The sequence below is a fragment of the Macaca mulatta genome, chromosome 11 (genome assembly GCF_049350105.2).
Source record: "Macaca mulatta isolate MMU2019108-1 chromosome 11, T2T-MMU8v2.0, whole genome shotgun sequence".
Taxonomy (NCBI): domain Eukaryota; kingdom Metazoa; phylum Chordata; class Mammalia; order Primates; family Cercopithecidae; genus Macaca; species Macaca mulatta.
In genome coordinates, this window is record NC_133416.1 from 1,659,206 (window position 1) to 1,673,432 (window position 14,227).

The 14,227-nt window shown below is 39.8% G+C and overlaps 1 protein-coding gene across 34 annotated transcripts in view; it reads left to right on the plus strand.

Moving 5' to 3' along the window:
• WNK1 (WNK lysine deficient protein kinase 1) overlaps nucleotides 1–14,227 on the plus strand; it is a 156,970-nt gene that overhangs the window by 124,625 nt on the left and 18,118 nt on the right. For 4 of the 34 annotated variants that reach the window (NM_001414862.1, XM_077952641.1, XM_077952668.1 and 1 more), the window contains 13 exon segments: nucleotides 307–456; nucleotides 1,647–2,105; nucleotides 2,806–3,084; nucleotides 3,772–3,869; nucleotides 3,992–4,154; nucleotides 5,026–5,142; nucleotides 5,489–5,662; nucleotides 6,180–6,237; nucleotides 6,524–6,646; nucleotides 7,051–8,486; nucleotides 9,620–9,703; nucleotides 11,509–11,595; nucleotides 12,806–12,866. In NM_001414862.1, coding sequence (NP_001401791.1) covers nucleotides 307–456; nucleotides 1,647–2,105; nucleotides 2,806–3,084; nucleotides 3,772–3,869; nucleotides 3,992–4,154; nucleotides 5,026–5,142; nucleotides 5,489–5,662; nucleotides 6,180–6,237; nucleotides 6,524–6,646; nucleotides 7,051–8,486; nucleotides 9,620–9,703; nucleotides 11,509–11,595; nucleotides 12,806–12,866 — 3,289 coding nt within the window. 34 annotated transcript variants of the gene reach the window in all.

Genomic DNA, 14,227 nt, shown 5'->3' on the forward strand with positions numbered 1-14,227 from the left:
ACTGTCTGGATATGTTATCTAAATGTCTTTGTAAAGACCTGTTGTTGGGGTGAGGGAGATACTGTGTGAAGAGCCAATGGTAACTCGAGTATTAAAAGATTGGTTAATTGTTCCTGGTGGCACCATCACAAAGAACATCAGAGGGAAAACAAATATATAATGGAAATTGATGAATTTGGGTGTGTGCATGTCTTGATTACTAAAATCATTATTTACAGACACTGAAGGCTTTAGGTAAACATGCTTCCTTAGAAACATGCTGTTACTGATTTGAAATAAAACTGAATCATGGTATTTTATTCTTAGCAGCAGGGAATACAGCAGACAGCCCCTCCTCAACAGACAGTGCAGTATTCACTTTCACAGACATCAACCTCCAGTGAGGCCACTACTGCACAGCCAGCGAGTCAGCCTCAAGCTCCACAAGTCTTGCCTCAAGTATCAGCTGGAAAACAGGTAAACTTTTTTTTTTAAATCAGGTAAACTCTTAATTTCTGAAAGGATGCTAAAAGGGGTCTCCATGTAACTTGTCCTTTCACGTGGATAGACCCTTGAAGTAGGTTAATCTCATTGCAAAAATGAAGTGAAAATCACCTCATTTGTGCATATGCATTGTTTAATGTAAGTGGGTACATCACTGACAACATTGACAATCCAAAGTTTCACTTTTAGTCTTACCAGTCCAAAATCGATTTAACAGGTACTAGAAATAATGGGTTAAATAAAGGTGCTTCGGTAACTGAACGTATGACGTTCCCTAGAATTGTGTCAGCTGTGTCTGATATTCTAGGTTTCCAACTGTGCTTTATTTTCATGTGGATTTCTGCACTGTTTACTATGTGGAATTTTTTTTTTCCTAAGTAGTCCTCCTAATCACTTGAAAAGTACCCTGTAGAAGGTATGCTCTTCTCAATGACCTTTTTTCAACTTTATTTTTGAGTACTGTTGTGCATGTATGTGCACAGTGTATTGTTACCCTAATATTTCATCACATCTGAGATGCTATCAACTATAAATGTACTATATTTTATGTACCACATCATCAGTTATAAGATAGATCCCAATTTCTCACATGTTAAAATGATCAGGTAGTGGAGAGGGATGATTGCATCCTAGAATGAGTGAAATATGTGAATTATACCAATTTTTATTGAGTCATGTTAGACTTAAGAGTTTTAGAAATAATATGAATGAAATCTTAATTCCACTGGGAAGGAATTCATTTGAATTTCACTAACTACTGTAATAGCAGTCATAACTTTAGTGATAGCATTATGGTATATAAAATATATTCCAATAAAGCTGTTTAAAAAAAAAAAAGCAAACCCCTTGTCTATGGAAGGGTCCTCTTTTATTGCCAAATGCTGAAGCATTAGCAAGTATTTCTATGACAAAAGGTATAGAACAGTCATAGTCTATTTAGACTCTTTCTCTCCTGCTCTCCTTTCCATATTCTTATGTGGCATATTAACTTAACACTAATGTATGCAGGGTTTTGTTGGTTTCGTGTTTTTTTGTTTTGTTTTGTTTTGTGTTTTCCTTCTTTTTGGCTAATACGTAAATCTTGCTTTTGGCAGCCTTGCTTTTTTTTTTTTTTTTTTTTTAAAAAAAAAGCCTGTCTGTTTTGTTTTTCTTTACCTTCCCAGCTTCCAGTTTCCCAGCCAGTACCAACTGTCCAAGGCGAACCTCAGATCCCAGTTGCGACACAACCCTCGGCTGTTCCAGTCCACTCTGGTGCTCATTTCCTTCCAGTGGGACAGCCGCTCCCTACTTCCTTGCTCCCTCAGTACCCTGTCTCTCAAATTCCCATATCAGCTCCTCATGTGTCTACGGCTCAGACAGGTTTCTCATCCCTTCCCATCACGATGGCAGCTGGCATTACTCAGCCTCTGCTCACGTTGGCTTCATCTGCTACAACAGCTGCGATCCCGGGGGTATCAACTGTGGTTCCTAGTCAGCTTCCAACCCTTCTGCAGCCTGTGACTCAGCTGCCAAGTCAGGTTCACCCACAGCTCCTACAACCAGCAGTTCAGTCCATGGGAGTACCAGCTAACCTTGGACAAGCTGCTGAGGTTCCGCTTTCCTCTGGAGATGTTCTGTACCAGGTATTGTGTTAGCTAGCAAAAGAGGGCACCATAGAGTTTGATCCTAATAGATCAGCAAGAACAATGGAAATCTAATAGTTGAGTGTCAGAATAACTAGCAATAACATGTCAACTAGAGAAGCAAAATAGTAAAATTCTGAGAAAGGATTGGGTAATGATGTTCAGTGATTCCTGATCCATTTTTCTCAAGACACCTCTTCAGAGAAAAATGGTTCTCTCAGTATTCAGTGTAAGCTGATCGAATGCTAGATGTGGTTAATAGTATACCTGACAACTCTTACATACATGGGTAGAATAAATAGAATAGCCAACATGGTATCAACAGAGAGCTTCAGGGTTTACATTGGGAAAATTAGCATTTCATGATATGACTGTTATGTGGAAGAATTTTTGCATTCTTCTATTTAAGATTGGCTAGGAAGAAATTGTGTTCCTCCTACTTAAATCATCTCTAGGTGAAGACAACCAACAATAAAAGTATTATTGTAGAGTCCTGTCTCTTCTGTTGGAACCAGTCTACTACTTCATTTCAAGAATGTGGTCTTTATATGCCCTTTAGATTATTAGAAAGAGATTGGCTACTGTTCTTCTTTGCTGTGTGCTTTTTTTTTTTTTTTTTTTTTTTTTTGCATGTCTTGCTGTTTTGCTAATTTAATGACCCCCAACCTGCTCTAACTCACCTTCCTCATTTCTGTCACAGGGTTTCCCACCTCGACTGCCACCACAGTACCCAGGAGATTCAAATATTGCTCCCTCTTCCAACGTGGCTTCTGTTTGCATCCATTCTACAGTCCTATCCCCTCCCATGCCGACAGAAGTACTGGCTACACCTGGGTACTTTCCCACGGTGGTGCAGCCTTACGTGGAATCAAATCTTTTAGTTCCTATGGGTGGTGTAGGAGGACAGGTTCAAGTGTCCCAGCCAGGAGTGAGTTTAGCACAAGCCCCCACTACATCCTCCCAGCAAGCAGTTTTGGAGGTAAAGAGAATTACTGAATGTTTATATATAAAACATACATAATTGGATAAAAATGATAAAGGAGAAAGAAACAGGCTCCCCTGGTTTAGAACTGATTTGGAGACTATGTCAAACTAACTTCTGCATGACTTTTTCTTACAGCAGAATGAAATGCCAATGTGGGGTCCTTGTTTCCACTGGCTGTTCTGTTGGGAAGTGAGTGTGCCTTGGAGAGGATTAACCCTATTAGCACTTCACTTCTCTAGCTAGCACTTTAGCCATTATTCTTGTCCTTTCACAAACTTTTTCCATTGGCAGTCATAAGAGTATCTTATCCTCCTGTGCTCTCTCAGCAATCATTTTTGCCCTGCTAGGAGAAAGATCTGAATTCATCTTTGTACTTTGCTCTGCCTGCCCTATTGCACACTTCTGGTAAGATGCTGGCTGCATGGCGAGTTGTAGCTTCACACTGCCTAGCAGATATGTTGGCTGACCTCATACCATGCAGTCTAAGAGACTAGCTTTAGAAACTTCCTTTGGAATTTTAAGTCCATTATCTCTAGACGCTAAATATTGAGAATTTACTAGTAAATTTAGTGCTTCTAGGACTTAGTGGGGAGGGATAAGGAAAAAAATAAGTAGATTATTGGGGATAGGGATTGATAAATATACTACTACTGAGATTTGAATTATCTTTTCGATTCACAGAGTACTCAGGGAGTCTCTCAGGTTGCTCCTCCAGAGCCAGTTCCAGTAGCACAGCCACAGCCTACCCAGCCGGCCACTTTGGCTTCCTCTATAGACAGGTATGTAAAACTAGAATTCTCCTTCCTCGACTGGTAGATAAGATGATATGAAACACCAAACTGTCAGACCTTTAAATCTCATATTATAAACTGCACTTTTATTTTCTTTTTAAATTTCAAAGTGCACATTCAGATGTTGCTTCAGGTATGAGTGATGGCAATGAGAACGTCCCATCTTCCAGTGGAAGACATGAAGGAAGAACTACAAAACGGCATTACCGAAAATCTGTAAGGAGTCGTTCTCGACATGAGAAAACTTCACGCCCAAAATTAAGAATTTTAAATGTACGTATTACTGATTTGTGGGTTTCATGTCGTTAAAGGAATGTGACACTGAAAAAGATTTTAGAAGTCATCACATCCAAACCATTCACTTCATGAAATAAAGATAACTATCTATGTGTGACAGATAATTGCTTTTTTTGTTTGTTTTTAGATGGAGTCTTGCTCTGTCACCCAGGCTAGAGTGTAGTGGCGCGATCTCGGCTCACTGCAACCTCTGCCTCCCGGGTTCAGGCGATTCTTCTGCCTCAGTCTCCCAAGTAGCTGGGACTACAGACAGATGCCACCACGCATGGCTAGTTTTTGTATTTTTAGTAGAGACAGGGTTTCACTGTATTGGTCAGGCTAGTTTCGAACTCCTGACCTCAAGTGACTCACCCGCCTTGGCTTCCCCAACCACTGGGATTACAGGGACCCAGCCAGATAATTTATATAGTAGTCTTCTCATTTAATGCCTACAGTCTCTTTGACTTAAATATCACATTTTTAGAAAAATGAAAATGTGGTTCATAAAGCTATGATAGGGCCAGCAGTTAATATCATTTAAATATTTCTTAAGGCTGAGATGAATTGATGAATGTATAGGATCTTATAATTAGCCAAATGATATTCTTACATCCATATTTCTGTGATAAAGCACTACTTACCGTTTAGAAAAAGAATAGAGAGTTTTAGTAAGTAGCTCAAAGGCTAATGTCTTCTCAGATTTTTCTTGCTACCAGTTTAAGAGACAAAGTACTATTGCTCCAAGGAACAGTGATAACACTATGCTTCCTTAGACATAAAGTCAAGTGCCAATCTGCATTGCTTTTCTGAAATTCAGTAATAAAGCTGAATGTGGTCTTTGGAGATGATGTACCTTTTTTCTTTTTAGGTTTCAAATAAAGGAGACCGAGTGGTAGAATGTCAATTAGAGACTCATAATAGGAAAATGGTTACATTCAAATTTGACCTAGATGGTGACAACCCTGAGGAGATAGCAACAATTATGGTATGTCTGCATTTGGAGTTCTAAGTTTTTCCTTAGTACTTGATCTTAATAGCCATTGCTCTAGGCAAATATGCCATATTTTGTAATCCATGTTTATTTAAAGTTATGCATTTACTTCAGTGTGAGTAAAACTAGCACACCCAACCTGTGATTTAGTGATGTTTTTGTCTAGGCTATGTCTAACTAGATATTGAAGTTCTTACAAAGAGAAGAGCTAACTTGAGTACAAAATAAATAAAAATATAGGTAAGTATGCAGATAGGACGGAAGTCATAAAACTGATAGTTGAATGACATAAAGTTTAAGAAATGACGCTAATTAGACTGACATCACGTTTCTTTTACAGGTGAACAATGACTTTATTCTAGCAATAGAGAGAGAGTCATTTGTGGATCAAGTACGAGAAATTATTGAAAAAGCTGATGAAATGCTCAGTGAGGATGTTAGTGTGGAACCAGAGGGTGACCAGGGATTGGAGAGTCTACAGGGAAAGGATGACTATGGCTTTTCAGGTTCTCAGGTAGGTTCACCACTCCCATAGTGAAACTTTGTTGATTTAAAATATTTTCATAGGCCGGGCGCGGTGGCTCAAGCCTGTAATCCCAGCACTTTGGGAGGCCGAGACGGGCGGATCACGAGGTCAGGAGATCGAGACCATCCTGGCTAACACAATGAAACCCCGTCTCTACTAAAAATACAAAAAAAATTAGCCGGGCGAGGTGGCGGGCGCCTGTAGTCCCAGCTACTCGGGAGGCTGAGGCAGGAGAATGGCGTAAACCCGGGAGGTGGAGCTTGCAGTGAGCCGAGATAGCGCCACTGCACTCCAGCCTGGGCGACAGAGCGAGACTCCGTCTCAAAAAAATATATATATATATATTTTCATAGTTCTAAATTTGCTATGCAAAATGTCCAGTGATATCACCTGACACCTATGACCAACAACAAACTTTTATGTTCTCTTCGCATGTGGCAGTTTGCTTTGCCTAGTCATTGAGATTGCGTTTGAGAATGTATTTAATCACTTTTGTTTGTTGTAGAAATTGGAAGGAGAGTTCAAACAACCAATTCCTGTGTCTTCCATGCCACAGCAAATAGGTGAATTTATTTTCTTTCCTTGTTTTTACCTTTGACTTAAGAAGCCATTAGCTGGAAATGGTGGCGGGCATCTGTAGTCCCAGCTACTCGGGAGGCTGAGGCCTGAGAATCACTTGAACCCAGGAGGCGGAGGTTGCAGTGAGCTGAGATCGCGCCACTGCACTCCAGCCTGGGTGACAGAGTGAGACTGTGTGTCCAAAAAAAAAAAAGCAATTGTGTGTGCCAATAATGAAGTCTAACAATACTTACAATAGTAAGTTGCATGCGTTTGTTGGTTTTTGACCAGGCATTCCTACCAGTTCTTTAACTCAAGTTGTTCATTCTGCTGGAAGACGGTTTATAGTGAGTCCTGTGCCAGAAAGTCGATTACGAGAATCAAAACTTTTCACCAGTGAAATAACAGATACAGGTAAGGGATTGATTCTGCCACATTGTTATGTAAATTCTACAGTGCCTCTGCTATGTTGAAAGCTTAATCATAAAGCAGTAATTTATGATGACACAGATAATAAAAAAGAATAGAAAACTGAAGTTATAACCAACAGATAAACATATGAGAGAGGGAAATAGATGTAGAATAGAGAGGATTACAGAAAAAGCCAAGAAGCACGGCCATACCTAGATATAGCCTGTATAATAGATATTGTAGTATGTGTTTATTTCTGCACTTAGTACTATTGTCTGTGTTTTAAGATTACTCCTTATTTTTTTATCAAAAACATATTTATAGGAGCTGACTTAGGCTAGTGGACAATCTTTTGAATCCATCCTTTTAAAATGGGCTGATTCTTATTTTTTTGTATTCCTTTCCAGTTGCTGCCTCTACATCTCAGAGCCCTGGAATGAACTTGTCTCACTCTGCATCATCCCTTAGTCTACAACAGGCCTTTTCTGAACTTAGACATGCCCAAATGACAGAAGGACCCAATACAGCACCTCCAAACTTTAGTCATATAGCACCAACATTTCCAGTAGTACCTCCTTTCTTAAGTAGCATTGCTGGAGTCCCAACCACAGCAGCAGCCACAGTACCAGTCCCTGCAACAAGCAGCCCTCCTAATGACATGTCCACATCAGTAATTCAGTCTGAGGTTACGGTGCCCACTGAAGAGGGGATTGCTGGAGTTGCCACCAGCACGGGTGTGGCAGCTGCAGGTGGTCTCCACATACCACCTGTGTCTGAATCACCAGTACTTTCCAGTGTAGTTTCAAGTACCACAATACCTGCAGTTGTCTCAATATCTACTACTTCCCCATCACTTCAAGTCCCCACATCCACATCGGAGAACATTGTTTCTAGTACAGCACTGTATCCTTCAGTAACAGTTTCAGCAACTTCAGCTTCCGCAGGGGGCAGCACTGTGACCCCAGGTCCTAAGCCTCCAGCCGTCGTGTCTCCGCAGGCAGCAGGCAGCACTACTGTGGGAGTCGCATTGACATCAGTTTCCGCCACCACTTCACTGCCAAGCACAGCTTCACAGCTGTCCATTCAGCTTAGCAGCAGTACTTCTGCTCCTACTTTAGCTGAGACCGTTGTAGTTAGTGCACACTCACTAGATAAGACATCTCACAGCATTACAACTGGATTGGCTTTGTCGCTCTCTGCGCCATCTTCCTCTTCCTCTCCTGGAGCGGGAGTGTCTAGTTCTATTTCTCAGCCTGGTGGGCTGCATCCTTTGGTCATTCCATCAGTGATAGCTTCTACTCCTATTCTTCCCCAAGCAGCAGGACCTACTTCTACACCTTTATTACCCCAAGTACCTAGTATCCCACCCTTGGTACAGCCTGTTGCCAATGTGCCTGCTGTACAGCAGACACTCATTCACAGTCAGCCTCAACCAGCTTTGCTTCCCAACCAGCCCCATACTCATTGTCCTGAAATCGATTCTGATACACAACCCAAAGCTCCTGGGATCGATGACATAAAGACTCTAGAAGAAAAGCTGCGGTCTCTCTTCAGTGAACACAGCTCGTCTGGAGCTCAGCATGCCCCTGTGTCACTGGAGACCTCACTAGTCGTAGAGAGCACTGTCACACCAGGCATCCCAACTACTGCTGTTGCACCAAGCAAACTCCTGACTTCTACCACAAGTACTTGCTTACCACCAACCAATTTGCCACTAGGAACAGTTGCTTTGCCAGTTACACCAGTGGTCACACCTGGGCAAGTTTCTACCCCAGTCAGCACTGCTGCATCAGGAGTGAAACCTGGAACTGCTCCCTCAAAACCACCTTTAACTAAGCCTCCGGTAAAATTATTGGGATAAAATAATTAGATAAATATGATCAGTTTTTTTTCTCCCATTAAGTACATTTTTCAATTCAGCCTTGCAAGTTAGAAACATAGTTATAAAGTTACCTGGCTTATAGTATTTATTAAACAAATTGACAGCAGTTTGAGGGTATATCTACAATGAATATAAGATTTTTTTTCAAGTGTGGCAGGATTTGGGGGTTAATTATGCTGCACAGTTTTCCATGAATGTATAATTATCGGATAAAATACAAGTATTTCATCTGAATTGGTACAAAGTGAAGAAGTCTGTATCCCAAAAGGGAGCTAAATGTATCTGTCAGCAAAATGTATGCAAATAACAGCAGTTCATAGTCTTTGTTTCAGTGAGAATGAAGCAAATTTTTGACTTCGTTGTAGATTCCATAGTTGAACAATCTGGGGGTTATAAAAAATTGGAAGTTAGTAAGGAAATACAGAGGAGGAAGAAATAATCTAATCCTAGGACTGAAGTAACTGGAATTTATTATCTAATTATGCTGTGGTGGATTTCCTCTTGTTCTGCCACCTTCTCCAAATAACAAGGCTGTGTTATATCTACTGTATTGTATGCTTCAGCCTCTTTCTGCATTGCCATTGATGTGAGGTTCTTTTTATAGTAGGATAATGCAGAATCTTCACTCAGATAAAATAGAAATTCTTGATAATACTATTAGATTTCTGATGCCTTTTGTTATCAGGCCTGCCTGTTGGTTATTTCTTAACCAGCTACTGTTTTCTTTTCTCGGAAAATCTTGTTTTACGTGGCAAAAGCCTGATACATACTGTACCAAATAAGTAGCTCAAGAATATCTGGATACTGCCACTTATGTACATACAGCCTTTGTTCTGTTCTCCCGAGGGAACGACTTTTTACTGTATTTTACAATTCATTTTATAGGTATATTGTAGTAACCCCTATAAGAATATCACTGGTCATCACACCTTTTTTTAAGACAGATACCAGAGTGTAACCTTGGTGATAAACATGTCTTAACTAGATACATTTTATTCTTATATTTGTGCATTCAAATTAGTTGATTTGCTCTTCAGTATGCAGTCTTTATATTTAATGTCTCATGGACTTGAATTTCCCTTTGTTGTCTGTAGGTGCTGCCAGTGGGTACTGAACTTCCAGCAGGTGCTCTACCCAGCGAGCAGCTGCCACCTTTTCCAGGACCTTCTCTAACCCAGGTGCCTCAGGACTTGACCAGTTTCTTCCTGCGCCCTACTTTCTTTGACAAAGCTTGCTGAAGTTATCCACTGTGGTCTTGGCTTTTGTCTATTTGGCTTTGATTTAGTAACACCTTTCTTTTAAAACATTATAACCAATGACCCAGGTCCTACTTAAAGTAAGAAGCTTCATAGCTCTTCTGTTTGTCATGTTTCCGGTTATCTGAAAACACTTGATACTAATTTTTTTTGTATCTTATGAAGGAAGAAAACAGCAAAGCCAACATTTTGCCAGACCTATATAGCTCCCTTTGTCATTCATACTTCTGTAGAATAGCGAAATTGCATATAAAATCAAAATTAACTTTGAGAGTGCCTTAGAAAGAAGCAGCACAGTGGCAACTGATAAACTTTTTCTGTGAGTCCAGAGCAACCAGTTTTTTCTTGAATGTTTATCATTTCTTTCACTAGCCACCTAATGAAGTAATTAGCTTACATATAGGTAGGTATAGGAGTGATATTTCATGAAAACTGTGTGTGCTGTATCTTTTAAAATAAAAGCCACCCAGCTCACTGAGGTGCTAACATGAGATTACTCATGGAGGAACTGAGACCAGCCACATGAACTTGAGATTCCCATCTCACAGTCAGTTCTGCTCACTGAGTGCAGTGGTGGACAGAATTACGTGTAATATTTATTATTTCCCTTTCTCACCCCAGCCTACCACCAACACATTTAGTTGAATTTCCATAAGAAAAGTACTAATTGTGAATCTGTTGTGACCAGGAAAAAGCTTCTGACATGAGACAAGCCAGTAAACTTTTAAACTAAATTAGGAACTTATTTTTGAATCATATATAAGAAATAAGAAAAACGTGATACACTGCTTACTTGAGAGGCTGAGTTGGAATTTATCCCTATTTCTTTGGTCCCAATATACAGGGGAACAGTATTTAAGGAACTTGCCACAATAAAGTAAAAACTCCAACAGAGAAAGCACTCCATCAGCCACCAGATTTGGGGGAAAGTGCATTGTGAAAGTCTGTAAATCAGGAGTTTAGTTTTAAACTTATTTTCTCATTTAAAAACATGTATTCAGATTTCTAAGGGAGCATAAAGTGTGATGAGAAATAGCAAGTGAGACATGTGGAGGGGTCCTAGATACAGGGAAAGGCATCAGTGAAGGCTGTGCAAGAATAGATTGATAGAAGCCAAGACGGATGGAGGATTAGACTGTGGAAGGGTAGAAGGAAGCTGTGTGCTTGGGGTGGACGGAATGGTTAACAGGATGGAATACCCAGATCTCCTTGCCACCATCTGTAGGGAAGAAGTATACACGTAAGACCTGAAGAAGAGAATAATATCCTGTGATAGTGACAGAATATGTTAATGCCATCTTTTATTCATAGGGACAACTTCTCAGAAAGATGTATAAAACTGAGAAAGAAAAGAGGGAATATGAGATACAGTGACTCTACCAGTAGATCTTTGTACATTTTTCACAATATATTTTAAAGATCGCACAAATAAACAACTCTTTCTACCATTTTGAGTAACATCAAACATAGAATGTAATAAGACTTCTCTTAAACTGCAAAAATATGAACTACTCTAAGCCTTGAGAGTCTGACATACAATCTTGAGAAACCAGCAAAATAATCAAAGCAGTAGACTAAATTTGAGTATAGTTTTATATGTTCTGTAAAGACACATGTTATGTTGTGCCAATATGAAGCATAAAACAGTGTGTCCTATCTAAATTGGCTCTATATCGTGACCCTGAAGGTGCCAAGGAAGTGTATTTACTCTGATTGTTTTCATTCAGTCCCAGCAACCTCTAGAGGATCTTGATGCTCAATTGAGAAGAACACTTAGTCCAGAGATTATCACAACTGTGACTTCTGCAGTTGGTGTAAGTTTTGAAAATCTTGATAAAATCTCCTCATAACCTTAATATATTCTATGCCTGGGACACAAACTGTAACCTAAACCATTATTAATACGTTTAACATGTATTCAGAGTCCCTGCTTATTCTAGCCAAAAGAAATGAGACTGGTTAATGAAAGATTAATGCTGACTCAGGAGTATCACTGTGGAAAAGATTGTATTTGAAAGGTGCTTTTCTAGTTGTACGTCTGGTTAGATTGTGCCACAGATCAATTCTATGGATTTTGTATTTTTGTTGTAGAGGAGGCTAAATTTTGTCAGATTAAAATAATGTTTTGGGCCAGGCACAGTGGCTCACGCCTGTAATCCCAGCACTTTGGGAGGCCGAGGTGGGCGGATCACTAGGTCAGGAGATCGAGACCATCCTGGCTAACACAGTGAAACCCCATCTCTACTAAAAATACAAAAAATTAGCCAGATGTGGTGGTGCACACCTGTAGTCCCAGCTACTCAGGAGGCTGCGGCAGGAGAATAGCGTAAAACCCAGGAGGCGAACTTGCAGTGAGCCGAGATCGCACCACTGCACTCCAGCCTGGGCGACAGAGACTCCATCTCAAAAATAATAATAATAATGTTTTGATTGAAACTGTTTTTCTGTGACTATCCAAGTTATACCCTTAAGCATCCTATGAGAAAATGAAGAAAGCAATCAAGAATTAAGAGTAGAAATTCCTTCTTTTAAAATGTGTCTTTTGTTTTTTTTTTGGAGACAGAGTCTTGCACCGTTGCCCAGGCTGTAGTGCACGATCTCAGCTCACTGCAACCACCGCCTCCCAGGTTCAAGTGATTCTTCTACCTTAGCCTTCCGTGTAGCTGGGATTACAGGTGCCCGCCACCACACCCAGCTAATTTTTGTATTTTTATTAGAGACGGGATTTCTCCATATTGGCCAGGCTGGTCTCGAACTCCTGACCTCAAATGATCTGCCCATGTTGGCCTCCCGAAATGCTGGGATTACAGGTGTGAGCCACCATGCCCGGCCCCGACAGGTGCCTTTCTTTACATCAGACTTTTAGACTTTAAAAGAAAAAGGAAAGAAAAGAAAATGTTCTCAGACATAAGTGTTTCATCACATATACTTTCTGCCCTTTTACAAAGACCATAGGAAAGGCAACAAGGCCGAAGTCTGAGTGACTGAAGCTAAAGATTTGTGGTGTCTGTGTATGTTTTGCAGCCTGTGTCCGTGGTGGCTCCAGCAGCAGTTACAGAAGCAGGAGCACAGCCTCAGAAGGATGGTGAGAAACATCCTTCTTCTTTTTATATTACTAATTCCAGTCCTACCTGCAGTTGATTCAGGAGGTTTACTGTTTCAAAGACACATTTCCATGTATTTGATAACTGAGGAGCATTGGTAGTAATATCTGAAGCTTGAAAATTAATATATCTATTCTGTTGTTATTTGGCAGAGGGAAGGTTATTTGAAGGAGGTAATGATAAGACCCTTCATTATTAGCTAGGCCAGATCCTTGCTATTAGAGATTAGGAAATTAAAGCATACTGTATTTAGAAAAGTTAATTTACTGATAACCTCTTAGCTTTTGTGACACTGGATATATAGGGATAGAAGCTTGAATAGTCTGGACATATATTTGTATGGAAATACAAATGTAAGATTTCAGTTAGTCAATTTAAATATTTTTATCTTTAAGGCAGTTATATTCTCTGTTGGCTCTCATTTTAAAAGAAGTCATGTGCAAATCATTAGAACAGTCTAGAAATGATAATGTAGATTATCAAATGTATACAATGAAAATAATAAATTAAAAGTTTGCTACCAATAAAAAGAGAATGTAGAATATGAAAAAGGTAGCTTTTCAAATCATTGAAAGATGGAATTTTTTTTTTTTTTTTTTTTTTTTTTTGAGTTGGAGTTTTGCTCTTGTTGCCTAGGCTGGAGTCCAGTGGCATGATCACAGCTCACTGCAACCTCCACCTCCCATGTTCAAGCGATTTTCTTGCCTCAGCCTCCCAAGTATCTGGGATTATAGGCATGCATCACCATACCTCGTTAATTTTGTATTTTTAGTAGAGACAGGGTTTCTCCATCTTGGTCAGGCTGGTCACCAGCCTCAGGTGATCCACCCGCCTTGGCCTCCCAAAGTGCTGGGATTATAGGCGTGAGCCACCATGCCTGGCTGAAAGATGGAATATTTTTATAAGTGGTTTAGAACAACTCGAAAGCCATCTTGAAAAAAGCAAAGGTGGATCACTAGCCTAGACATAAGTAAAGTCCAAGTGGACCGAAGATGAAATATTGTATCATAAAATAGTATTATATGAAATCATAAGGGGATTTTTTTCAACTGTCTAGAACAGGGTTGACAAACTTTTTTTCTGCAAAGGGCGAGACAGTACAAATTTTAGGCTTTCTAGACCATATAGTCTCTTGCAACTTACTCAGATCTCAAAAGTAGCAGTGGACAATAATAAATAAATAAGTTTGTGTTTCAATAAAATTTATCTACAAAAACAGGCAGTAGGCTGAATTTGGTCCGTGGATCAGTTTGGAGTTCTCAGATACGTTTAATAGAGGTGTTAAGTTCGATGTCTAATCCAGAAGCAAGTAGTAATAGATATAAAATTTTCTTCATGGAAG